The following is a 24,634-nucleotide window of genomic DNA, read 5'->3' as shown; positions in this document are numbered from 1 at the left end:
AGCCAGTACCAGAACAAGAGGACACAGTCTCAGGCTGCGCCAGGGGAGGTTCAGGTTGGATGTTAGGAAGAAGTTCTATACAGAAAGAGTGATTGCGCTATGGAATGGGTTGCCCGGGGAGGTGGTGGAGTCGCCGTCATTGAAGGTGTTCAGGAGGAGACTTGATGGGGTGCTTGGTGCCATGGGTTAGCTGTTTGGGTGGGTTGGATTGGTTGATGGGTTGGACACGATGATCTTGAAGGTCTCTTCCAACCTGGTTTGGTTTATTCTAATAAAGGTTTATTCTAATAGCGAGTTTGCTAGAGGCGCACCCTAACAACACGAGGTGAACTTATATAGACGGCAAACATACATATTCATATATTAAAACGTATATATTCCCCAACACGCTCCCACCCCTCTCCATCAGGACTGCGACAAAACCTACACTTTTGACCTGGCCAGTCTTTAGACCTGTTGGTGCCTCACCTTTCCCTCCCAATACCCCACACAATACAGACCATCAGCCCAACGATCCAGCCCAATGATCGAGCCCCACGGTCCCCAGTAATTCCCCTTGCGAAAGCCAAATATTATAAACAGTTTATCACAAAACTTCCCATTAGATTTCCTGGTGGTTAATTTTATCAGATCACAGAATACACCTGGTTGGAAGAGATCTCAAAGATCATCTAGTCCAGCCCTCAACCCAGCACTGTGTTCCAAAGGAAAGCAGCTTTACACCTGGCTTTACATCATTTCTTCCAGAAATCTCTTTTTTTTCAGTTCCTTCTTTCAAACTCCCATCCATATCACAACTCATTTTTTCTGACACAGCCCAGCCATCCTCCTGTCACTTTCACTTCTTTTATCCCTTCTAAGCACCTCTCATTTCCCAGCAACTGTTTTTGCTTTCCTCACCTATGTCATCTCGTCTCTCCCAGTTCTTTTTTGCACCATTCTTCTCCGGTGATTGTGGCTCTTTACTGTAATCCAGCTGAGTCGTTTTTCCTTTGTCAGACTAATTCTTTTCCACACTTTGCTTCTCAACCCATACTGACCTTTGCAATTTTACCACTCAGCTCTTCTCCCTCCCTTAACCACCTCTCATTACACTTTCTCCTCAGCAGTCTCTGACTCTGCATCCTGTCAGTGCTTACAGGGTGGTGCAACAGGCTGTGAAAGGGTGCTATCAATATACAGATGCTGGAGAACAGCACTTGGGAGCAAACTTCTAGCACAGCTTAACACTAAGCCTTAAGCACTTGCTTATTTATATATTGGCCTATTCACTTCTTCAGTGTAATTTTACTTCAGGTTTAAATGTGAATGGCCTCAACACTGCACCAAGAAACACCAGGAGCACAGCACCAAGCAAATCATGACTCATCTGAGAACCCAGCTACAGATTTCTTAGAAGACTCTTTCTAAAACAATAGTAGTCACCAAAGAGCCAAGGCATTTCCAGGGTCTATAGACCTTATAATTTGTGACCGTTTGAGGCTGTACCCTTAAGAAAGGGAATATGGTGGACGGAAGTTGGTAAACGGAAGGAATAATCTAAACTAATTTCATTGGTGAAGTGGGAGGAAGCACCTTCGGAACTGGGAGTGAACTGGACATTTCCAGCACTTCTCTGTCAGTCTTGCTTCCGCCTTTTCTTCGTGCAGCAGCTCTGTCTTGTGCTGGGCTTTCTGCCAAGGCTCCGGCCTTGAAAAACTGATAAGGCCTGTATTAACTCCTTCCCAATTAACACAAACTGCTTCTAACTTTTTTTCCTCTCTTTTCTTTCTCTTTCTATCCCATTCTGGGGAAAGGGGGAGAGAGGGGAGAGCGGAGGTGGGGAACCCCCTCTCTGCCGAGGAGGGTCACTCTCATTTCTGTGTTACTCTGTTGTGTATCTTTGTATATATTGTAGATATTGTAAATTTGTAAATATTCCCCTGCATACCTTACATTGCTTTGTAAATATAGCTCCACTGCTTTGCTAATTCAGCTTGTGAGTTTTTTTTTTCCTTTCCCTTCAATTTTTTTTCCCTTTTACTTTACAAGGGGGAAGGGAGGAGGCTTCTTGGCCTTACCCCTTCCAAACCCACCACATTATCTGAAGGGGATCTGCAGGAAGGCTGGGGAAGGACTGCTTAGAAGGGCTTGGGGTGATAGGACAAGGGGAAACGGTCTAAAACCAGAGCAGGGGAGATTTAGGCTGGACATCAGGCGGAAGTTTTACACAGTTGAGGGGTGAAATACTGGAACAGGTTGCTCAGGGATATGGTTGAGGCCCCATCCCTGGAGAAATTAAAGATCAGAGTTGATGTGTCCCTGGGCAGCCTGATGGAGTTGGAGGTGTCCCTGCTGACCACAGGGAGGTTGGACAAGATGAGCTTTGAGGGTTCCTTCCAACCCAATGCAATTGGTGACTCTAGATTATCAAAATCAGTGTGCCGAAGTCCTTACAGTATGAGTTGTTACTGAATTGAATTAATTCAGAAAATAAGGCTACTAATGCTTGATAAGCGGAATGATCAATTAATAAAAGGAATTAATTTATTTTATTAATAATAACTTTTCCACACCAAACGTTAATAAACTTATTTACAATTTGTTTAGGTTCGGGTATCCAGTGGGGAATCACTTAACACAAAACGTTGGTAATACTAATGATGTAAACACTTTAGATAGAGGAAGGATTCGATCTAGAGTAACTACACTCCTGATATCAAACTCAAAGTGGAAGGGAGAGCGAGGAGCCGCAATTCCTGACTCAATAACAAGGTGGGTCTCCTTTGCTCCCTGGTGGAGCAAAGGCAGAGAGTGAGAAGGATATTAATGTCCAATATGCTTTATGAAGTCAATAATCAGAATCACTTACAAAGCAATATTCAGTCCAGAGATTCTGAATCAGTCCAAGACCTGGTGTTGAGAGCAGCGGGCAGGAAAGTTTATAATCCAGAATTCTGTTCTTGGTATAATTTTTGTAAAGCCAAGGAAAAGTAAAAAATAAGACCCAAGCACGTTGCCTGACACTGAAAGTGAAACTGGAGTACACGTGGTGGATGCTGGTGGAGGGGGATGGGCGAGTAGCACACACCTCGCTGGCTGAAGACAAGCCAGAACCAAAGGGAAAAAAGGGGCCGGGTTACTGAAGAACCCCTCTATTGAACTGCTTTTTTGAAACAAAACTGACCACTGGCAGAAAAGTGATTTGAAACTTAGCCAATCACCTTCTGGGCATCAGCACAGCAGTGAATGGTCAGGATACCTGCCAAAAAGGTTTGGCTAGCTTTTTACTGGTACATGTTTCCTTTTGTCTATCTCCCCCAGCTTCTTAGGGATCTTACTGAAACCTGTTTTGGGCCTAGTCATGTCCAACCAGGACAATCCAGCCCGTTGCCTGTGGGCAGTTTTGTATCTATATCAACAATAATTATCCTTGTGATTGAGGATCCGCTCTCTCCCTTCATGAAACAGAACAACTTACATTAAACACATAAAAGTCACTTTTGAACATTCTATGAACAATATCATAAACCATATAACTAGGAACAATGTCAGTTTTAGTCCAATCAATCCTTATTTGGGTAATTCTCCGTCAGCTTTCTTCAGTTGTCCACCCCATTGATATGCTTGTGTCTCTGCGGGAGAAATCCTTGCTCACCAGGTGTAGTATGCTTTATTGGAGCTGGTTCTTGCCCTGTAGAGAAACAAACCTGCCCATGGTATGTAAAACTGGGCCTGTCAGTCAATAGTCTGGGATGATCCACCTAGCACTAATGTGGTGTGTTTTACCATTTCTGTCTATAGCTTCCCAGGCATACAGCTCTCTGGGTTTGGCCAGTGTCATAAAGACTACACCAATTGATTGCAACTTAACTAACACAGGTTGGCCTGCTTGAATTCAAAACAGTGATGGCGGTGTACTACCTTCTGGCTCATCTGGCACTTGGCTAGCATTCATTGCTGGTTCACCTGGGCAAAATGCCTTTATTTTGGGGCTTCCATAACCACCCCAGCAGTTATTGACAATGAATACTGCTTGGGCCAATCATGTACTCCAATTACCTTTAGATGCGTTCGCATGTTTTTTATGAGACCATTTGTCCTCTCCACTATGTATCACAGTATCACAGTATCACAGTATCACTTAGGTTGGAAAGGACCTCGAGGATCATCGAGTCCAACCTATCAACACAGACCCCATGACTAGACCATGGCACCAAGTGCCACGTCCAATCTCCCCTTGAACGCCTCCAGGGTCGATGACTCAACCACCTCCCTGGGCAACCCGTTCCAATGACGAATGACTCGCTCGGTGAAGAATTTCCTCCTCACCTCGAGTCTGAACCTCCCCTGGCGCAGCTTGAGACTGTGTCCCCTTGTTCTGGTGCTGGTTGCCTGGGAGAAGAGGCCAACCCCCTCCTGGCTACAACCACCTTTCAGGTAGTTGTAGAGGGCAACGAGGTCACCCCTGAGCCTCCTCTTCTCCAGGCTAAACAGTCCCAGCTCCCTCAGCCTCTCCTCATAGGGCTTGTGTTCAAGGCCTCTCACCAGCCTTGTTGCCCTTCTCTGGACACGCTCAAGTGTTTCGATGTCCTTCTTAAACTGAGGAGCCCAGAACTGGACACAGTACTCAAGGTGCGGCCTAACCAGAGCAGAGTACAGGGGCACAATGACCTCCCTGCTCCTGCTGGCCACACTATTCCTAATGCAGGCCAGTATGCTATTGGCCCTCCTGGCCACCTGGGCACACTGCTGGCTCATATTCAGGTGGCTGTCGATCAGCACACCCAGGTCCCTCTCTGTTTGGGACCTCTCCAGCCACTCCGACCCCAGCCTATAGCTCTGCATGGGATTGCCGTAGCCAAAGTGCAGCACTCGGCACTTGGACTTGTTGAAAGCCATCCCATTGGACTCTGCCCATCTGTCCAGTCGGTCGAGGTCCCTCTGCAGAGCCTTTCTACCCTCTAACTGACTAACATCTGCCCCTAACTTTGTGTCATCTGCAAACTTGCTGATGACTGACTCTACCCCTTCATCCAGATCATCAACGAATATGTTGAAGAGTACAGGGCCCAGCACTGATCCCTGGGGGACACCACTGGTGACTGGCCTCCAGCTGGATGCGGCACCGTTCACGACCACTCTCTGGGCCCGGCCCTCCAGCCAGTTCCTAACCCAGCACAGAGTGTAATGGTCCAATCCATGGGCTGACAGCTTAGTCAGCAGTTTGCTGTGGGGGACGGTGTCAAAGGCCTTGCTGAAGTCTAGGTAGACCACATCCACAGGCCTCCCCACATCCACCAGGCTGTCATGTCATTTGCCTGTGGGTAGTATGGGGTATGGAACACCCATTTGACCCCTTCACTTCGAGCCCAGTCCTGTACTGAGGCTGCGGTGAAGTGTGACCCATTGTCGCTTTGAACACACCCAGGCATTGGCAGAATGCTGAACCAGTGCCTGAGAGCCACAATGGTATGGGTTCCTGTGGCTGCACTGGTGGCTACGGCCATCGTTAAGCCTGAAACCACTTCTACCCCTACTTGTGCACTACCTTTGCCCTCTTCAGTTACAGTTTGGCCTGTGCCAATCTCCAGGGCTGCAGCCTTATATTGCCATTGTGATCCCACTCTACAGGAGGATGTGTCTGTGAACCATACTCCTTCTGTATTGGAGTTTATGGCCAGTCCAGGCGCTACCTGAATTGGGGATGGTTTGTATGGCTGGCATAATAGAGCACCATCTAAATTCACAGGCTGTTGCAGTTTGGACACTTTTGTGGGCCCTTCTCTTAGAGGCATAAGCTGTGCAATCCCCTCTGGTGGAGGAGTTCCTTTAAGGATTACTTTTAACAGAAGGAAAGGGCCTTGTACCATAATATCCTGTGTAGTGCACAGCTTCTCCGCCTCTTTGGCGGCTCGCGTTAGGGACAAGAGTCCCTTTTCCCATTCAGAATACCTCTTTTCAGTACCTTTGAATGCCATTGGGGAGAACAGAAGGGCCCTATTTTCAGACCGTTGTAAAGCGTGTATGAAGCGGTGAGGGAGGCCTGGATCAATCGCTGACGTGTTTAGTTTTTTTGATTCTCCTGGGGACTCTGGGGTCGAGGCAGAAAAGGATTGGTTCCCTTGTTTGGTGAAACTGCTTTGTGGGGGCTATTGCTGTGGTGCTCTCTCCTCTGGTCACCTTTTCTTGTCATGGTGATCACTATTTCTTTGATTTGCTGGGTTGACAGCTGCTTCAAACGATACTCAGCCACTCCCAAAGCAAGTGCTTGCTGGTACCAGCTTCCAGGCAGTGAATAGGATCTTTTAAATACATTGGGAAAACTGTTTCTTCTGTAGTAGTCCTGTCGTCCTCGGTTGTAGCGTCGATTCTGCTCCGGGCTGCTTCAGGGGCTTGCTTGGGGGAATGCTTTTGCTGGGCGAACCTCACGTGTTCTGCCATTTGGTGGTGTCACATCATTGCGTCTGCCTGTGCCATACTGGTGTATCCCCTCGCTTGGCTTAGCTGCAAGCATATGGTCTGTATATCCGAGGTCCTTGCCATTACAGGAAAGGTCCACTAAAAGCTCCTGCCAAGTCATAACGTGCTCTGGGGTGTTTCTTGGGTCAAGACTTTGCTCAAGTGTTTGTTCAATCTGTCCTTTTAATACATTGGTATGTGCCTTTAAGGCTGCAGGCATGCCCCTAATAAGAATCTTAAGGGGCATCCAGGGGAGAGTCAAAAAGTGATCTGTGGTGCATCGCTTGTATGCAGACAAGCTTCCTAATAGCTACAAACAGTTCAGGTGCACTGTTTCCTTTCACTTCATCTGGTTCCCCCCTGTCTATTCTGAAGAGACCACCAGCCCAGTAGACAATTCGTGCAGTTAAAGAAAGGTTTCCCTCTGGCCCTGGGAATAGAAAGACCTCATGCCCCCAGTTGCCTCTCGCTTCCTTGTCACTCAAAAAAATTTCATCACCTCCCATGTTTGAGACTTGAAGTAAAAACTCAGTAACCGATTCTTCTGGTTCCCAGGTAAATTTCTCCCGTATCTCACTCAGTTTTGAATCAGAGTAAGGACGAATCCACGTGGTGGCTGTGGCGCCACGGCGACTCTTTGTGATCTCTTGTTTGATCACAGGGCGGACGCTCCGTTCTCTTGCGGTGTCCTCGTCCGAGCTAGCCTCCCCAGAGCTGCGATCCGAAGGGGGTTGTGTCGATCGGGCAGTCGTAGTTTTTTTCTTTCGGGGTTTGCCTGCGTTGGGATACACTGTTGCATCTACCAGATGAGCCACGGGTGGTCCGGGCTGCAGACTTGTCGGCTGCAGGGCGAAAGGGTTCGATCCGGGCTGCCAGCTCGTTGGGTAAGCGGCAGGCAGATTCGGCTGGTTTTGCATCGAGGCTCGCACCTATTGCATGGCTGTAGAGCCAGCGGTAAAAGCTCCCAGCTGGTACAGGGTTGTTGGAGCTGAGTAGGGAACGGCCCGCTGCGGCGAGACGCATGGTTCTTCTCCTGGCGTATATAGTGTGGAGAAGTTCACCATTATCGTGCCCGCCGTTGTCAGCACTCGGTTCCCCTACCCAGTTAACGTCCACTGCTTGTGGCTCGGGCATCCAGTAGGTAGGAGAACTCGGTGAATGGGGTCTGGCAGCTAACACCCGTTCGTCCTTTTGGTTCCCGCCAAGATTATAAAGTTCGGGGCTCGGCTCGCTTTGCATTCTTAGAGCTACCCTTGCCCCTTTAATTTCTTTAGTTTGTACGGCTGATAAATCATGGAGTATCTGGTTCTGTGCCCTTTCCTCCATTAATTTTCTATCTAAGTCATCATTCATTTCCTTCAAAGACTGAATCTTTTCCTCATAGCATTTAAATTCTCTCTGCAAATGACTTATGCAGGAGCCCAGCACCACAGCATATCTTTCGACTGTGGGCTTGCAACATAGGTCAGTCGCACTCTCAGCCAATTTTTTAATGATTGCATTTGGATTTTTGCAATTCTATCTAGCCCATTCTAAATCAGAATGTCTCATAGCGTACCCCATTTTATGTAAGTATTCCAGCATTGGATACCCTGCTCGCCGTGCCACCTGAATTGAATTAATTCAGATAATAAGGCTACTAACGCTTGATAAGTGGGATGATCAATTAATAAAAGGAATTAATTTATTTTATTAATAATAACTTTTCCACACCAAACGTTAATAAACTTATTTACAATTTGTTTAGGTTCGGGTATCCGGTGGGGAATCACTTAACACAAAACATTTGTAATACTAATGAAGAAAACACTTTAGATAGAGGAAGGATTCGATCTAGAGTAACTATACTCCTGATATCAAACTCAAAGTGGAAGGGAGAGCGAGGAGCTGCAATTCCTGACTCAATAACAAATAAACAAATGCAATAAATAAATAAATAAATAAATAAATAGAATAGAATAGAATAAATAAATAGAATAAACCAGGTTAGAAGAGACCTTCAAGATCATCGCGTCCAACCTATCATCCAACACCACCTAATCAACTAACCCATGCAACCAAGCACCCTGTCAAGTCTCCTCCTGAACACCTCCAGTGATGGCAATTCCACCACCTCCCTGGGCAGCCCATTCCAATGGGCAATCACTCTCTCTGTTGTCGTAGTTTGGGCTGGGTGTCCTCTGCTACAGGGGTGTTTCCTGTGTCCAGAAGTCCAGCCCAGTGGGTGGACACAGGAAATTAGGTTATTTCCTACCATGATCCCTTGCACCACTATAAGTCTCACGGCGGGGTCTGGCACTTCCTCTTTCCTTCCTCTCCGCCACCTGGTAACTGGGGGAGAGATCTCCCGGCCATGGGCCTGGCTAGGCCCAAGGCCACGGGGGGATGGGCAGTCTCAGATCTGGCCAGCTGAGACTAGCGTAGCAGTGGGGGGGGGAAGGAGGAGCCCTGGGGGTTTTGGGTGCACCCTCAGGTGGGGATGGGATCTCTCTGGGTCTGTTTTGGGGTCTCTCTTGTCACTGTGTTCCTAGCCTTCTGCACGCACTCACTGTTCTATTTAAACTTTCCATCACCTTTGCAATCCGTTTGTCTGAGTCGTTATTTCTGCGCGTGGTGGGGAGGGGGTTTGCCCCAACCCATTACATTTTGGCGCACCAACGTGGGGCTGGCTGTTGTGCCCACTCTGCAGATCGATTGCAAAGGATGGAGAGTTTAAATTTAGTTCTGGGAGTCGGTTTGGGTTTGGCAGTTGGGGGCTCAAGTGATGTTGCCGGGGCGACCGTGGAAGTTCTTGTGGATTGTGGGGGGATAACTGGTGCGCTACCAGTGGCACGGACCTTCTCCTGCTATTTCAAGCAGGGGTGGTTCTCGACCATCGGCATCGGGGGTACCGCTTGAGAACGCGGAACCTGCCCTTCCTCCGCGGCGGGAAGCGATGTGGGGGAGGGGCAGCGGCGAGCAGATCAGAGTCAGGTCCGTTCTCACTGCGGGGATAGAGCCAGCCGCTGCGAGCGGGCGAGCCAGCTCCCGAAGCCCTGGGGGGCGATGGGGACTCCAACTGGAAAGCCACTTTCAAGGGCTCTGAGAACGCGTGTATGGCTTTCGCTGGAGAAGCCGTTTGAGTGTCCGAGAGGTGGAGGTGATTTTGATTCTGTGGTGGGGAGGGGGTTTGCCCCAACCCATTACATCTGTGTAAAACTCCTCCTGACCTCCAGCCTGAACCTCCCCTGCCGCAGCCTGAGACTGTGTCCTCTTGTTCTGGTACTGGGTGCCTGGGAGAAGAGACCAAACTCTGCCTGTCTACAACCCCCCTTCAGGTAATTGTAGAGAGCAATAAGGTCACCCCTGAGTCTCCTCTTCTCCAGGCTAAGCAGCCCCAGCTCCCTCAGCCTCTCCTCATAGGGGTGGTGTTCCAAGCCCCTCACCAACTTCGTTGCCCTTCTCTGGACTCGTTCCAGCAAGACAACATCCTTCCTAAACTGAGGGGCCCAGAACTGGACACAGTACTCGAGGTGTGGCCTAACCAGTGCAGTGTACAGGGGCAGAATGACCGCCCTGCTCCTGCTGGCCACACTGTTCTTAATGCAGGCCAGGATGCCATTGGCCCTCCTGGCCGCCTGGGTACACTGCAGGCTTTTTTGTCCACCAGCACCCCCAAGTCTCTCTCCTCAGGGCTGCTTTCCAGCCAGTCACTGCCCAGCCTGGATTTGTGCCTGGGATTCCTCGACCCAGATGCAGGACCCTGCACTTGCTCTTGTTGAACCTCATGAGGTTGGCTTGTGCCCACCTCTCCAGCCTGTCAAGGTCCCTCTGGATGGCCTCCCTTCCCTCCGGCATGTCTGCTTGTGCTGGGTTGAGGCAGCCCCCTTCCCCACCCCTGGCAACAATAAACACTCAGACAAACGGATTGCAAAAGTGATGGAAAGTTTAAATAGAAAGCAATGAACCCCTACAGAAAAGCAAAAGCACAGTGACAAAGAAAAATCCCAAAGCAGACCCAGAGAGATCCCATCCCCACCTGAGGGTACACCCAAGACCCCCAGGGCTCCTTCTTGCTACCCCTCTTAGCTTGACCAAAACCCGAGAATTGAATTATCTCGTGGTCACTGGACCCCAAACACCCTCCAACCACCACATCGCCCACCAGTCCTTCCCTGTTGGTGAAGAGGAGGTCAAGCATAGCCTTGCCCCTGGTAGGCTCTCGCAGCACCTGGGATAAGAAGCTGTCCTCCATGCATTCTAAAAACCTTCTAGACTGTCTCCTCTCTGCCGTGTTGAGTTCCCAGCAGATGTCAGGCAGGTTGAAGTCGCCCATGAGAACAAGGTCCGGAGATCTTGAGACAGCCCTAAGCTGCCTATAGAATGCTTCGTCAACATCTTCCTCCTGGTTGGGTGGTCTATAACAGACTCCAACCAGGGTGTCTGCCCCGCTGGTCTTCCCTCTAATTCTTATCCACAAGCATTCAATCCGATCGTCCCTAGTCTCCATCTCAATGGCATCTAGTGCCTTCCTGATGTAAAGGGCCACCCTTCCACCCCTTCTTCCTCGCCTGTCTCTCCTGAAGAGCTTGTAACCGTCAATTGCAGCGCTCCAGTCGTGTGAGTCGTCCCACCACGTCTCTGTGATGGCAACTATATCATAATTTTCCTGCTGCATCAAGGCTTCCAGCTCCTCCTGTTTGTTACCCATGCTTCGTGGATTAGTGTACATGCACTTCAGCTGGGCTGCTGGTTTCACCTCCGACTCTAGCTTGTCGCCCCCAGACTCTTGTCTGAGAGGACTCTTTTCAATCCCAGCTCCCTCATCCTCTCCTCATAGGGCTTGTGTTCAAGGCCTCTCACCAGCCTTGTTGCCCTTCTCTGGACACGCTCAAGTGTTTCGATGTCCTTCTTAAACTGAGGGGCCCAGAACTGGACACAGGACTCAAGGTGTGGCCTAACCCAAGCAGAGTACAGGGGCACAATGACCTCCCTGCTCCTGCTGGCCACACTATTCCTAATGCAGGCCAGGATGCCATTGGCCCTCTTGTCCACCTGGGCACACTGCTGGCTCATGTTTAGGCGGCTCTCGATCAGCATCCCCAGGTCCCTTTCTGTTTGGGACCTCTCCAGACACTCCGACCCCAGCCTGTAGCTCTGCATGGGATTGCCGTAGCCAAAGTGCAGCACTCGGCACTTGGACTTGTTGAATGACATCCCATTGGACTCTGCCCATCTGCCCAGTTGGTCGAGGTCCCTCTTCAGCGCCTTTCTACCCTCTAACCAACTAACATCTGCTCCTAACTTGGTGTCATCTGCAAACTTGCTGATGACTGACTCGACCCCCTCATCCAGATCATCAATGAAGATGTTGAAGAGGATGGGGCCCAGCACTGATCCCTGGGGGACGCCACTGGTTCCTTATGGTATTCCGTCCTGCAGCTAAGGGTATTGATGAAAAAATTATTTGTGCCCCTGACCCCTCAACCAGGTCTCCCAGAGCCCTGAAGTCATCTCTGATAGCCCTGGGAGTTCTGGTTGCAACATCATCATTCCCTAACTGCATAACTAGTAAAGGGTAGTAGTCAGAGGGCTGCACCAGTCTAGGCAGCCTATTGGTAACATCATTAACTTGGGCTCCTGGCAGACAACAGAGTTCCCTATGAGATGGGTCTGGCCGACATATAGGGCCCTCCATTCCCCTCAGAAGGGAATCACCAATAACAATTACCCTCCTCTTTTTTTTGAGGGAACAGCGGAAGGCTGTTTAACCTTAGGCTGCTTTGCCTTAGGCTGTTTAACCTTAGGCTGCTTAGCCTCAGGGAGAACCCCAGATGGTGTGTCCTCTGGCATCAGGACCACCTCACCCTCGATCTCCAGTGCTCCATATCTGTTTTCCAAGAGCAGCGGGGAAGGTGAGGGGAGGCAAGGAGGTTTAACTTTGCGTCTTTTGAGAGGAACCTGCGTCCATTCCCCTCTGCTTTTTGAATAACCAGCCTCTGCTGGGGGAGCCTGCAGAGCCTGCTTACTCCGATTCAACTCTTTCCTCCTCTGGTTCATCTCTTTCGTCCTTTGGTCCATCCCCTTCCTCCGCTGGTTCATCTGTTTCCTACATTCCCTTACATTTCTAAGGCTAGCAACCTTATCCTTCAGTCTGGCCACCATATTAAGCAGATAGTCAACCTGCTCACACCTTATACAAGAGTTGCCCCCACAACCCTGCTTCTCAAGAGCCAGGCTCCAGCATTCTCTACAGACAGATACCTGGACAGCTACGTGCTTCTGTTCTACCTCGGTCTGGGTCGACACTGATTTTTTTAGGGAGATTTTGCTGCGAGTTACAACCATGCCTGTCCCTGGCCACAGCACCTACTGCCAACAACAACAACAACAAAAAAAAATTAGAAAAAGTGGGGCGGTGCGTGAGAGTACAAGACAATACAGGCTGCTCGACGAAGAGAGCTCGCGCGAGCCGCAGCTGACCCTTTTAAATTCAGCCTCTCCCGCCGTTGGGATCATGAGTCTGACCATGTGAAAGGACGGCTGCTCCTTCCTCGCGGCAAAACTCAGCAGCGATGGCGATTCCCTCAGCCTGAAAAGGAGAGCAGCGGCTGGTCCCCGGCGGTTGCTGGTCTTGGTGCTGTCCCGAGTGAGCTGCCCAACGAAGAGCATTTATATACACATTAACACAGATTCTGTGACCCTGCTGACTGCTTGCTTTCTGCCCTCTTGGAGCAATACTCCATTGCTCTCAAATTTCTTCTCCAGCTGTGCAGCACTCAAGACAAGCACTCTCTGCTCTGTAGAAGGACACAGGCCACAAGAATTCTTTGCTAGACTATGGTTTGCACAACACTTCTGGCTGAACAGTCTTGGCTGAGGCATCTCAGAGAAGGATACTTACAGAGGACTGCCTCACAGACACAACACTATTTGCATGTCTTGTTCAATACAGAATGTCTTAGATTCATAGAATAGTAGGGGTTGGATGGGCCAGAGATCATCAAGGCCAGCCCCCCTGCCAAAGCAGGATCACCTAGGGCAGGTCACACAGGAATGCATCCAGGAGAGTTTTGAAATACCCCAGGAAGGAGACTCCACAACCTCTCTGACCAGCCTGCTCCAGGGCTCTACCTCCACTGTTAAGAAGTTCTCCTCATTTTGAGATGAACTTCCTGTGTTTCAGCTCATACCTGTTGTTCCTTGTCCTATTACGGAGCACCACTGAAGAGATACTGGAACATTCATCTTGATATCCACCCCTCAGATATTTATAGATGCTGATAAGATCCCCTCTCAGCCTTCTCTTCTCTAGACTAAACAGCCCCAGGTCTCTCAGTCTTTCTTCATAGAAGAGAGATGTTCAAGTCCCTTTATCATCCTTGTAGCTCTCTGTTGGACTCTCTCCAGCAGATCCCTGTCTCTCTTGAAGTGGAGAGCCCAAAACTGGGCACAGTATTCCAGGTGTGGTCTCACCAAGGCAGAGTAGAGGAGGAGGAGAACCTCCCTAGACCTGCTGGACACACTTTTCTTGATGCACCCCAGGATACCATTGGCCCTTTTGGCCACAGAGGACACATTGTCTTATCTTCTGACTGACAGACCTGGATTGTAAATAGGCTGTGTTTTTCTCTCACAGTATTTTATATTGAAAGCCTAGTAATAAGCAGCACAGGATGAATAACAAGAAAGTGGTTGATAGATCTAAAGTACATTTTTAACTGAATTTTGAGTGGAACTGAAAGCCTAAAAGCTACTGAGAATGGAAGGATAACAGGAGAATGGATCTACCCCAAGTAAGGTTGCTCTGCAGGAAGTCAGGAACTAAGAGAGCAAGAAGCAGGCAATTTTTGTTCACTGCTCCAGAAATAACAACATCCATAGAGCACTTCAGCTTGTTCTTTTCTTGCCAAATTGCTATTTTAATTTGTGACGTTATTAATGGTTGGTGTAGAAATACAATCTCTTGTCTGCAAATACAAACTCTTGTCTGAAAAAATAGGTAAAAGTTTCAATTCTTTGCCACCCATAAAATGCAGCCTCCCTTAGTTTTTGTAACCAATCTTCTGTTGTAACAATCACATTCAGAGCTTGAATTTTATGTTCATGTATGCAAGTTTTTCAAGACACCTCTAGCATGTTTGATTTATGAGGAAAACAACTGCATTAAAGGAATTACATTCTCACACACAGAATGTGACTTCCTCATACCCCCTAAAACTACTATGGAAGGGATGTTGGCAAAGAAGGTGCAAGCAGCAAGATCAGGGAGAGACCACTCCTGTCCTAGGTTTGAAAAGTCTGTAGAACATCAAGATTTGTCCACAAGTTGACTCTGGCTTAAACTGGGGACAGTCTAAGAACAGCTGTATACATTTCTTCCTCTTATATAGTTTGTGTGTCACCAGTTCAGGTAACTCAAAGCAAGCACAGCTACTCGATGTGCAGTTCTACTGCAGAACCCTTTCCCACAGTAGGACCCACTCCAGGGGCCTACAGCAGAAGTGGCAGGAGGACCAGGAATGACCATTTGTTTGGTTGCTGAAGAATCCCAGACATCAGCCATTTTGGCTCAGTAGCTGATCGGGACCGCTCGTCCGGAACCGCTCCGCTTAAGCTGTGAGTTTCTCGGGGTTTTTCTTTTGCTTTTGCTTTCCTTTCGGGGCTTCGCGGGTCGGGAGGACTGCTAGTAGGGGGAGGAGCCGGCAGGATCGTGCTCACGAGAGCCTGCACGGGTCACGGGTCACGGGAGCCTGACGTCAGCCGCGGCAGTTTTAAAAGCTGCCCGGGCTGTGCGCGCGGCGCCATTTTGGCTCAGTAGCTGTCTAGCAGCTGGGTGAAAAAAAAAAAAAAAAAAAAAAAAAAAATCCCAAACAGAAAACCCGAACCTTAAACATTGCATCATGGTCGTCACTCGGACGAAGGGTAAAAAAGCAGCGTCTGCCCAGACAGAGCTGTTTCACCAACATGCTGGAGTCCAGGCTGTCAGCTGCAGAGAGTGCTTCAGCCTGGCACTTGGAATAGAAGGGGAGGGAGAGGACACCTGTGTCCGGTGTGAGCAGGTGAATTTTCTCCTCAGCATGGTGGCAGAGCTGAAGGATGAAGTGGCCGAGCTGAAGGAGGAGGTAGCTAGGCTAAGGACCATAAGGGAAAGCGAAAGGGAGTTAGACTTGCGGGAGAAGGCTCTGCAGATCTCCCCTGCTGAGGGAGGGGTTCCTGGAGGCAGAGAGGGATGGGTACGGGTCCCTGCCAGGGGTGGCAAGAGAAATCCACCCCGACCCTCTCCTCCTCCTCCGCTGCCCTTGCATAATAAGTATGAGGCCCTGCAGGCTGAGGGCAGTAAGGATGAGAGGGCTGAGGCTGAGGAGCAGCCATCCAGAGGGGAGCCTAAGCCCAAGAGGTCCCCACCAGCTATAACGACTAGCTCCACAAAGAAAAGGAGAAGGGTTCTAGTTGTTGGGGACTCTCTCCTGGGGGGTACTGAGGGACCCATATGTCGTCCCGACCCATCCCACAGGGAGGTCTGCTCCCTACCAGGGGCAGGGGTTAGGGACATTGCGAAGAGATTCCCTGAATTAATCCAGCCCACTGACTATTACCCTCTGCTGGTAATACAGGCTGGGAGTGATGAGATTGACAGGAAGGGCACCAGGACAATTAAGAAGGAATTCAGGGCCCTTGGACAATTGATTGATGGGGCAGGAGCTCAAGTGGTGTTCTGCTCAATTCCTTCAGTGTCAGGGGTGTACACTGAGAGGAATGGGAGAACCCACACCATCAACAATTGGCTCAGGGGATGGTGCCAGCGGCAGAACTTTGGGTTCTATGACCATGGGGCAACTTTCACTGCACCTGACCTGCTGGGTCCTGATGGGGTGCATCTATCTAGAAGGGGTAAAAGAGTCCTGGCACTGGAGTTGGCAGGGCTCATTAGGAGGGCTTTAAACTAGGTCTGAAGGGGGTGGGTGAGGCAATCGGTCCCTCTGCAGAGGTAAGAGTAGGGCGCAAGGTAGGGTTAGTTGAGAAGTCAGGAACCCAGCTGCGATGCATGTACACCAATGCACGCAGCCTGGGCAACAAGCAAGAGGAGTTGGAGGTCCTAATCCATCAGGGCGACTATGATGTAGTCGCCATCTCAGAAACTTGGTGGGACAGCACCCACGATTGGAGTGCTACAATGGGGGGTTACAGGCTCTTTAGGAGGGACAGGCGAGGGAGAAGAGGAGGAGGGGTGGCTCTGTATATTAGAGAGTCAATCTCTGCCACACAACTTGTGGTGGAAGATGAGGTAGTTGAGAGCCTGTGGGTCAAAATCAGAGGACAACCTAACAAGTCTGACATCCTGATTGGAATCTGTTACAGACCACCCAACCAGGATGAGGCGGCTGATGAGTTGTTCTACAAGCAACTGGAGGCTGTCTCAAGATCATCTGATCTTGTCCTTGTTGGTGACTTCAACCTCCCAGATATCTGCTGGGAACTTAATTCAGCAGGGAGGAGGCAGTCCAGAAGATTCCTGGAGCGAATGGAGGACTGCTTCCTGACTGTAATGGGTTGGGGCAGGCCCCCTCCCCACCACGCGCAGAAATAATGACTCAGACAAACGGATTGCAAAGGTGATGGAAAGTTTAAATAGAACAGTGAGTGCGTGCAGGAAAAAAAAACCTAAAAATACAGTGACAAGAGAGAGAAACCCAAAAACAGACCCAGAGAAACCCATCCCTACCTGAGGGTACACCCAAGACCCTCAGGGCTCCTTCTTCCCCCTCCCATTGCTAGGCTAGTCTCAGCTGGCCAGATCTGAGACTGCCCATCCCCCCGTGGCCTTGGGCCTAGCCAGGCCCAAAGCCAGGAGATCTCTCCCCCATGTTACCAGCTGATGGAGGAGGAAGAAAAGAGGAAGTGCCAGACCCCGCCGCGAAACTTATAGTGGTGCAAGGGATCATGGTAGGAAATAACCTAATTTCCTGTGTCCACCCACTGGGCTGGACTTCTGGACACAGGAAGCACCCCTGTAGCAGAAGGGCACCCAGCCCAAACTACGACAGGAGCCACCCCTTTATTTCAAACCATGATGCCTGCACCCAAACACATCATCAAATCAGAAAACTGATGACATGTCCGGCGAAGTCCGTGTCTTCATCTGGGCGTCCACTCAGTCTCTCAGTCATGCTCAAGTGTCTGTCCATTCCAGTTCTTCTTCCTTCATCCAATGGAACCTCCCGGCGATGCAGAACTCATTCTCCTGCGGTGCAAGTTCTCCATGGATCCGTTGGGCATCCTGGTCACCTGGAACAGCCTCACGACTTCTCAGCCAAGCCTCTACTTTTCACCCATGGTCACTCGGCGGCATATTCTCCACCCCTGGGGCAGGCCAGTCGAAACAATCCAACCCACGACTGCCTTTTTCAATCCATCCAGGGTGCCGCAACCAACCGCTTCCAACTGCGGTCCAACCACACGGATGCTTGTCCGAGGTACACCGCCCCCCCACTAGGCGTACCCGTACCAAGGCAAGACAGCATCCGGCTGCACACACACCCCCCCACCACCAGAAAGGGAGGGGCTGCACCACAGCTCACCGAGAAGAGGGAGGTGGAGCCAGGTGCTCGGCGCCAGTTTCGGAACTCGTCCGAAAAAGTCGGGGAAGAGACAAGGGCCGGGCCCGCCGCAGCCCGAGCGTACGGCCGGGTCCGCCGGCGCCGCTCGCCCGCAGCAGGGCTCCGCCCACCTCTGCCGCCGCGGCGCAGAATCAAAATCACCTCCACCCCTCGGACACTCAAACAGCTTCTCCAGCGAAAGCCATGCGCGCGTTCTCAGAGCCCTTGAAAACGGCTTTCCAGCTGGAGTCCCCGTCGGCCCCCCGGGGCTTCGGGAGCTGGCTCGCCCGCTCGCAGCGGCTGGCTCTATCCCCGCAGCGAGAACGGACCTGACTCTGATCTGCTCGCCGCTGCCCCTCCCCCACTTCACTGCCCGCCGCGGAGGAGGGGCAGGTTCCGCGTTCTCAAGCGGTACCCCGATGCCGATGGTCGAGAACCACCCTTGCCTGGAATAGCAGGAGGTCCGTGCCACCGGCAGCGCACCAGTCATCCCCCCACAATCCACAAGAGCTTACACGGCCGCCCCGGCAACATCACTTGAGCCCCCAACTGCCAAACCCAAACCGACGCCCAGAACTGAATTTAAACTCTCCATCCTTTGCAATCGATCTGCAGAGTGGGCACAACAGCCAGCCCCACGTTGGTGCGCCAAAATGTAATGGGTTGGGGCAGGCCCCCTCCCCACCACGCGCAGAAATAATGACTCAGACAAACGGATTGCAAAGGTGATGGAAAGTTTAAATAGAACAGTGAGTGCGTGCAGGAAAAAAAAAAACTAAAAATACAGTGACAAGAGAGAGAAACCCAAAAACAGACCCAGAGAAACCCATCCCTACCTGAGGGTACACCCAAGACCCTCAGGGCTCCTTCTTCCCCCTCCCATTGCTAGGCTAGTCTCAGCTGGCCAGACCTGAGACTGCCCATCCCCCCGTGGCCTTGGGCCTAGCCAGGCCCAAAGCCAGGAGATCTCTCCCCCATGTTACCGGCTGATGGAGGAGGAAGAAAAGAGGAAGTGCCAGACCCCGCCGCGAAACTTATAGTGGTGCAAGGGATCATGGTAGGAAATAACCTAATTTCCTGTGTCCACCCACTGGGCTGGACTTCTGGACACAGGAAGCACCCCTGTAGCAGAAGGGCACCCAGCCCAAACTACGACACTGACACAGCTGTTAAGCGAGCCTACCAGGGGACAGGCTCTGCTTGACCTGCTGTTCTGCAATAGGGAAGGGCTGGTGGGAGATGTGATCGTGGGAGGCTGCCTAGGGTGCAGTGACCACGAGATAGTGAAGTTTTCAATATGCAGGGAGATTGGGAGGAGCACCAACAGAACCTCCACCTTGGACTTCCGAAGGGCGAACTTCAGCCTATTTAAAAAACTTGTCTGCAAAGTCCCCTGGGTACCAGCCCTCATGAATCAAGGGGTTCAGGAGGGTTGGACCTACTTCAAACAGGAGCTCTTGAAGGCACAGGAATTGGCGGTTCCCATGTGCCGGAAGGCAAGCCGGCGGGGAAGGCGACCGGCCTGGATGAGCAAGCAGCTCCTGGAGGATTTAAGGGGGAAGAGGAGGCTGTATCACCTTTGGAAGGAGGGGAAGGCTTCTCGAGGTATGTTCAAGGAAGCTGTTAGATTACGTAGGAATAAAATTAGGGAGGCTAAGGCCCAGCTGGAACTGAAGCTGGCCACCTCAGTCAAAGATAATAAAAAGCATTTTTATAAATATATTAACAATAAGAAGAAGGGCAGGAAGAACCTGCACTCCCTAGTGGACCTGGAGGGGAACACAGTTACTGAGGATGAGGATAAAGCTGAGGTCCTGAACACCTTCTTTGCCTCAATTTTTAACAGCAAGGCAGGAGTTCAGGACGAGTGGTCTCCGGAGCTGGGCGTTGGGGTCGGGGAGCAGAGTAATACCCTGGAAATCCATGAGGAGTTAGTTCGGGACCTGCTGAGCCACTTGGATATTCACAAGTCCATGGGACCAGATGGGATCCATCCTAGGGTGCTGAGAGAGCTGGCGGATGTGCTAGCTAGGCCACTCTCCATCATTTTCCTCCAGTCCTGGCTCACCGGTGAGGTCCCAGATGACTGGAAACTGGCCAACGTGGTCCCCATCCACAAGAAGGGTCGGATGGAGGAACCTGGAAACTACAGGCCGGTCAGCCTGACCTCAGTGCCAGGGAAAGTGATGGAGCAGATTATCCTGGCAGCAATAACTGCGCACCTGAAGGATGGCCAAGGGCTCAGGTCCAGCCAACATGGATTCAGGAAGGGCAGATCCTGCCTCTCCAACCTGATCTCTTTCTATGATCAGGTGACCCGCCTGGTGGATGTGGGGAGGCCTGTGGATGTGGTCTACCTAGACTTCAGCAAGGCCTTTGACACCGTCCCCCACAGCAAACTGCTGACTAAGCTGTCAGCCCGTGGCTTGGACCACTACACTCTGTGCTGGGTTAGGAACTGGCTGGAGGGCCGGGCCCAGAGAGTGGTCGTGAACGGTGCCGCATCCAGCTGGAGGCCAGTCACCAGTGGTGTCCCCCAGGGATCAGTGCTGGGCCCTGTACTCTTCAACATATTCGTTGATGATCTGGATGAAGGGGTAGAGTCAGTCATCAGCAAGTTTGCAGATGACACAAAGTTAGGGGCAGATGTTAGTCAGTTAGAGGGTAGAAAGGCTCTGCAGAGGGACCTCGACCGACTGGACAGATGGGCAGAGTCCAATGGGATGGCTTTCAACAAGTCCAAGTGCCGAGTGCTGCACTTTGGCTACGGCAATCCCATGCAGAGCTATAGGCTGGGGTCGGAGTGGCTGGAGAGCTCCCAGACAGAGAGGGACCTGGGTGTGCTGATCGACAGCCACCTGAATATGAGCCAGCAGTGTGCTCAGGTGGCCAGGAGGGCCAATAGCATACTGGCCTGCATTAGGAATAGTGTGGCCAGCAGGAGCAGGGAGGTCATAGTGCCCCTGTACTCTGCTCTGGTTAGGCCGCACCTTGAGTACTGTGTCCAGTTCTGGGCTCCTCAGTTTAAGAAGGACATTGAGACACTTGAGCGTGTCCAGAGAAGGGCAACAAGGCTGGTGAGAGGCCTTGAACACAAGCCCTATGAGGAGAGGCTGAGGGAGCTGGGATTGTTTAGCCTGGAGAAGAGGAGGCTCAGGGGTGACCTTATTGCCCTCTACAACTACCTGAAGGGTGGTTGTACCCAGGAGGGTGTTGGCCTCTTCTCCCAGGCAACCAGCACCAGAACAAGGGGACACAGTCTCAAGCTGCGCCAGGGGAGGTTCAGACTCGAGGTGAGGAGGAAGTTCTTCACCGAGCGAGTCATTCGGCATTGGAATGGGTTGCCCAGGGAGGTGGTTGAGTCATCGACCCTGGAGGCGTTCAAGGGGAGATTGGACGTGGCACTTGGTGCCATGGTCTAGTCATGGGGTCTGTGGTGTCAGGTTGGACTCGATGATCCTCGAGGTCCTTTCCAACCTAAGTGATACTGTGAATACTGCTAACTCAATCAATCAAAAAGTCTCATTGGAATCAAAAGGTATGAAGAGGTGTTGTCAAAATCAAAAGGCTCACAGTGAGAGTACAATCCCACAAGCTCATGACATACATGAGAATGGATCTTAGGAAAAAGTTCTTTACTATGAGGGTCTTTGTACTCTGGAATAGGCTACCCAGGGAGGTTGTGGATGCCTCTTCCCTGAGGGTGTTCAAGGCCAGTTTGGATGAGGCCTTGAGCAGCCAAGTCTAGTTGAGAGGCATCCCTGCCCATGGTGGGGCGGTTGGAGTAGATGATCTCTAAAGTCCCTTCCAACCTAAGCCATTCTGTGATTACAGCCTAACTCTGAAAACAGCATTACAAGGAAAACAGCATTACAAGGAAAACAGCATCACAAGGAGGTATAAGAAGTGGTTCACTGATTTGTGACCCCCTGGGCACACCTAGCTTTAAAGTTAATAGGGCTATGGACTTAACATCCTCCTCCAGTATTTTTGTGTAAGAACAACAGACAAAGAGATTGTAAGCAGCTGAGTTTCTCATCTTCTGTGTGCTTTCACCTTGAGGATCTATGAGCAACTCTGTCAGCACTTGAGAGTTCTAGAGACAGCCAGCATGACAGCGTCTGTCTCTTCACATCCTCAGACACACAGACCTTTAACACTTAGCACTTGGTTAGACACAAAGCATGTTTCTAAACGGAAGACACAAGCCCCTTTGAACAAAAGGCAAAACACTCTGCTCAGGAAAGGAAAGGAAACAAAGAACTGTGACTGTTTGAGGCTGTGCCTTTAAGAAAGGAGACAGTGCTGAGACACTATGGCTGAATGTTTTGGAATATTAACGAAAACAATCAGATATTCTAAACTAATTTCATTGGTGGATTGGTAAAAATGCAGTTTTAAGCTTAGGGGCAGCTGGGACTTTCCTCAGTTCGCTCCTTTCCCTCTCCCTTTCCAGCTCGTCTGCTTCTGGGCTCCCTGCCAGACTGACCTTGGACAGATAAGCAACTAAGGCCTACTAATATACTTTGCTTTAATTAATAACTGCTCTTTTTCTCTCTTTCTAACCCTCTTTGGGGAAAAAGGGGAGACAAGGGGGTACAGGGGGGGGAACCCTCCTCCAGAGGAGGGAATTTCGTTCCTGTATCATTGTTGTTTTTTTTTACTTTGCTGTATATTTCTGTGTATATATTGTAAATACTGTAAATTGTGTATATATCCTGCATTCCCCAAAAATTGCTTGTAAAATATAGCATTTTCCCTTTTGCTTCTCCAGCTGGCTAGCTGTGGTTTTTTTTTCCTTCCTCTTTGTGGGGGGGAGAAGGCCTAGCCCTTCTCTCAAACCCACCACAAGAACTTACCAAAAAATGAGCGTTTCCAGAAAAGAGATTCCAACATCAGATGCACCAACCACCACAATCCTGCTGTTGAGAGACACTCTTGAGTCCAGCACCAGCTTTCGGTTTATGTGATTCAAAGAATAACTCAGCTGTAGGGGGGGGAAAATCACATAGAAATGCATTAAAACCAAATAAACCAGCCAAAGTCTGCTAGTTAGAGAATCAGAAAATGTTAGAGGTGTTGGAAAGGAAATCATCGAGTCCAAATCCCCCCTGCTGAAGCAGGATCACCTAGGGCAGTCACACAGGAATGCAGCCAGGGGACTTTTTGAAGTCTCCAGAGAAGGAGACTCCACGATCTCTCTGGGCAGCCTGCTCCAGAGCTCCACCACCCTCACTGTAAAGAAGTTTCTCCTCATGTTGAGGTGGAACCCCCTGTGTTCCAGCTTGTACCTGTTGTTCCTTGTCCTATTACTGGGCACCACTGGAAAGAGCCTGGCACCTTCATCTTGACATCCACCCCTCAGTAATAGGATCTCCTCTCACCCTTCTTTTCTCCAGACTAAACAGCCCCAGGTCTCTCAGTCTTTCTTCATAGAAGAGAGATGTTCAAGTCCCTTCATCATCCTTGTAGCTCTCTGTTGGACTCTCTCCAGCAGATCCCTGTCTCTCTGGAACTGGGGAGCCCAAAACTGGATGCAGTATTCCAGGTGTGGTCTCACCAGGGCAGGTAGAGGGGCAGGAGAACCTCCCTAGACCTGCTGGACACACTTTTCTTGATGCACCCCAGGATGCCATTGGCCCTTTTGGCCACAAGGACACATTGGTGTTCCATGGATAACTTATAGTTTCATAGTTTCATAGTTTCATTCAGGGTTGGAAGGGACCACAAGGATCATCTAGTTCCAACCCCCCTGCCATGGGCAGGGACACCCCACACTAGATCAGGCTGGACAGAGCCTCATCCAGCCTGCCCTTAAACACCCCCAGGGACGGGGCCTCGACCACCTCCCTGGACAACCCATTCCAGGGTTTCACCACTCTCATGGTGAAGAACCTCCTCCTCACATCCAGCCTGAATCTCCCCACCTCCAGCTTCATTCCATTCCCCCTAGTCCTATCACTACCTGAGATCCTCAGAAGTCCTTCCCCAGCCTTCCTGTAGGCCCCCTTCAGATACTGGAAGGCGACAATTAGGTCACCTCGGAGCCTTCTCTTCTGCAGACTGTACAGCCCCAACTCCTTCAGTCTGTCCTCATAGGAGAGGTGCTCCAGCCCTCTGATCATCCTCGTGGCCCTTCTCTGGACACGTTCCAGCACCTCCACATCCCTCTTGTAATAGGGGCTCCAGAACTGGACACAGTACTCCAGGTGGGGTCTCACCAGGGCTGAGTAGAGGGGGAGGATCACCTCCCTTGACCTGCTAGCCACACTTCTCCTGATGCAGCCCAGGATCTGATTGGCTTTGCGGGCTGCAAGTGCACACTGAGAGCTCATGTTGAGCTTTTTGTCCACCAGCACCCCCAAGTCTCTCTCCTCAGGGCTATCCTCCAGCCAGTCACTGCCCAGCCTGTATTTGTGCCTGGGATTGCCTCGACCCAGATGCAGGACCCTGCACTTGCTCTTATTGAACTTCATGAGGTTGGCCTGTGCCCACCTCTCCAGCCTGTCAAGGTCCCTCTGGATGGCCTCCCTTCCCTCCAGCGTGTCTGCTGCACCACACAGCTTGGTGTCATCAGCAAACTTGCTGAGGGTGCACTCAATGCCACTGTCCAT

General features: G+C 50.6%; 1 protein-coding gene across 1 annotated transcript in view; it reads right to left on the bottom strand.

Annotated features, from left to right (window-relative positions):
• Window positions 1-24,634, bottom strand: part of CFAP61 (cilia and flagella associated protein 61) — a gene marked incomplete at its 5' end in the record, with an annotated part of 345,444 nt that overhangs the window by 123,131 nt on the left and 197,679 nt on the right. Inside the window, 1 exon segment of the mRNA XM_068142941.1 lies at window positions 22,880-23,007. Within this exon segment, the coding sequence (XP_067999042.1) occupies window positions 22,880-23,007 (128 nt within the window).

Source organism: Melanerpes formicivorus, unplaced genomic scaffold (assembly GCF_026170545.1).
Source record: "Melanerpes formicivorus ecotype bairdi unplaced genomic scaffold, bMelFor1.0.p_v2 SCAF_9, whole genome shotgun sequence".
Lineage (NCBI taxonomy): Eukaryota > Metazoa > Chordata > Aves > Piciformes > Picidae > Melanerpes > Melanerpes formicivorus.
This window is presented reverse-complemented; position numbering and strand designations above follow the sequence as displayed.